At 41.1% G+C, this 2,500-nt stretch overlaps 1 protein-coding gene across 1 annotated transcript in view; it reads right to left on the bottom strand.

Annotated features, from left to right (window-relative positions):
- The window catches only part of LOC144959828 (uncharacterized), a 40,304-nt gene that overhangs the window by 31,797 nt on the left and 6,007 nt on the right, over nucleotides 1-2,500 (bottom strand). Inside the window, exons 4-5 of the mRNA XM_078892607.1 lie at nucleotides 2,329-2,500; nucleotides 1,141-1,241 (exon numbers count right to left, since the gene is read on the bottom strand). The exon at nucleotides 2,329-2,500 is cut by the window's right edge and continues 38 nt beyond it. Of these exons, the coding sequence (XP_078748733.1) occupies nucleotides 1,141-1,241; nucleotides 2,329-2,500 (273 nt within the window). The remainder of the gene's footprint in view (nucleotides 1-1,140; nucleotides 1,242-2,328) is intronic.

The following is a 2,500-nucleotide window of genomic DNA, read 5'->3' as shown; positions in this document are numbered from 1 at the left end:
TGTTTTTCTCCTCTGGATACACTTTTATGCTCGTCGGAGAAGTATTTCATAAGGGTGTCCGTCATTGTCCCGATAGTTTAGAACCAGTTACTAAGTTACGATGTGTCATTACGAGGGAAGTGACGTCACGACTGTTGAAGTCCATTGGAATGGAGGCTTCAATTTAATCTGCAGCTTTGTATGTTCGATTTTATGAGTTTTAGGGGTCAAGATAGCTCAGTTGGTAGAGCACTCGCTTCACACGCAAAGGGACCAAATCCATCCCGGGGTGTAGTCGAGATTTTTTTTTCTGACCCCAATGTTAACCTGGCAGTGAAATGGTAGCTGAGTCTATTAGATTTGACGGAAAGTACTTTGCGATAGATTAGCGTCCTATCCAAAGGATAGCAAGCAATTGCGATTCTCCATTTCACGATATAGAAACCGGGATAAACTACGGCTCCATTGGCCTAATGGCTGCGAAGGACTACTTTTACGGCGTTCGCGACACATTTATGTCATTTCAGCGCCTGTAAAAGGGTCGAAAATGGGATAGTCCAAAAATTCCAGAATGACAATTAAAATCACACAAGTAAATGTAAGACAAAGGGGGAGTTGTTCAAATAGGGAACAGATGTAGATTCAATAAACTCTCTTTCAGTGAATATAGTTTGAGATGACCTAAATGTCTCATCCAGACATATAAACACACGATCCCACAAAGCGAAATACACTCAAATGTTTGCAAACCGATAATATATTATATTCAAAACAAAACACATAACAATAAAAGACAGAGGGATGATTTACAAGGAGAAAGTCATCTCTCAAAACTAACACTACACTGACTGTTTCCCTCTCAGCCAAGGGCTCCGGCAAGGGTCACGACATTTGTTTAGGATTACTTCAAATTTCTGGATGATACTCTCTGTGATCTTCCAACATTCTTATCCATCTAGCAAAACGCTCAAGACATATCGAATATCGATTGATTAAAATAACCCCCACCTTGACAAAATATCTCAAACCTGGGATTTTCGTGAAGTGGTGGTGGTGGTAGTGGTGGTGGTGGTGGTGGTGGTGGTGATGGTGGTGATAATGATGATGATGATGATGATGATGATGACGATGACGACTATCACAACAAATACCACGACATACCTGAGCCATGGTATAGTTGAGACGTTTCGGTTCATACATGAAGCAGCTTCCTTTGAAATAGACAGAATTTGCTACTGCCAAATCGCACACATTGTCAGCCTCTGAAATCGTCAATCAGTAAAAAAAATAATAAAGGGGGGGGGGGGGAAGTGAGTGATTAGGCTAAAGCCACGTGCACCTATTTGCAGGTCTGTAAACCCAATTCCTTGTGGACACAATTTTGTAATGGAAATCTCAAAAATGACACAAAATATTGTCCATTACAACAATGTTAAACAGGCCCTTCTGGCAATTTCCTACTCACTTCATCTCTTCTTCTTATCAACATAAGTGCCTGCTCCACTCACTTTTCTGAATTAAAAATTCACCCAAAATACCGGAGCATACTCAATTTCTCAATTGGTTCTATGTTATATGTTTGTTTTGAGAATATTGGCTATTAAGCTTAACTGCTGGCCAACTAACTAAGCGGAAGTTGTGTGTGTTGGACCGTGGCATTCGTAAAGTTATGACCTGATACTGACCAAAAAATGACGTCAAAATGCCAGTCGTTTACCACAAAAGAAAACAAATCGTGAGTTGAGTTGTATTCAACAGTTCAACCAATGAAATAACTTTTTTCCATGAGCTCTACTAACGACAATTCACTAAGCGGTGCAAAAAACAAATAATGACGTCAAACTGCCAGTCGTTTTGGATTTCAGTATCAGGCTATAACATAACGATGGCTACGGTTGGATCTCAAGTAGTTGGGTAGTGAGGGCTCTAACAATAACTAAGAGTTAGAGACGATCTTTTTTGGGATCGTGGATAGCTCATACGGTAGAATCACGCTCTCCTCGGCCAGGCGGAGTTTTCGTACCAGTAAGGTCGCGAGTTCAAACCCCCATCACCACCGTGAAATTTTTATTCTCTATTGTCTTCTGGAGAAGAGACGGAATAGAAAAGTTGGTAACATCTGGGATGATCGGAGGAAAGAGAACTGAGGAAGACAAAGAATGACTTATCTAAATAACCTAAGAATGGCCAAATGTGACTTAAAAAGCAACACAGATTTCATGCGCACCGCAGAGGATCGTGATTCGTGAAGACAGCTGACCGGCAACATGCTCAAGAAATGAATGATGATGATTGTCTTCAGGCACTTTCCTACTCACTTCATCTCTCGTACGTCTTTCTTTTGCTTACCTTGTTGACAAATAAATCCGTCTGCAATGCCACTCGAACACCCTGTTGCTTCCAGTAAACCGTTGGAGTTAATGACCATGCACGGCAAGTCAAAGTCTGGAATAAAGGGTTGGTCGATATCCCAATGGCTCGTCGGAAAATTGATTAGCGAATCAGGTGTGTCTGGGTTATA

The sequence above is a fragment of the Berghia stephanieae genome, chromosome 14, assembly GCF_034508935.2.
Source record: "Berghia stephanieae isolate SIO BIC M18660-M18661 chromosome 14, UCSD_Bste_1.3, whole genome shotgun sequence".
Taxonomy (NCBI): Eukaryota; Metazoa; Mollusca; class Gastropoda; order Nudibranchia; family Aeolidiidae; genus Berghia; species Berghia stephanieae.
The sequence above is the reverse complement of the archived record's forward strand: the minus strand, read 5'-3'. Positions and strand labels throughout refer to the sequence as shown.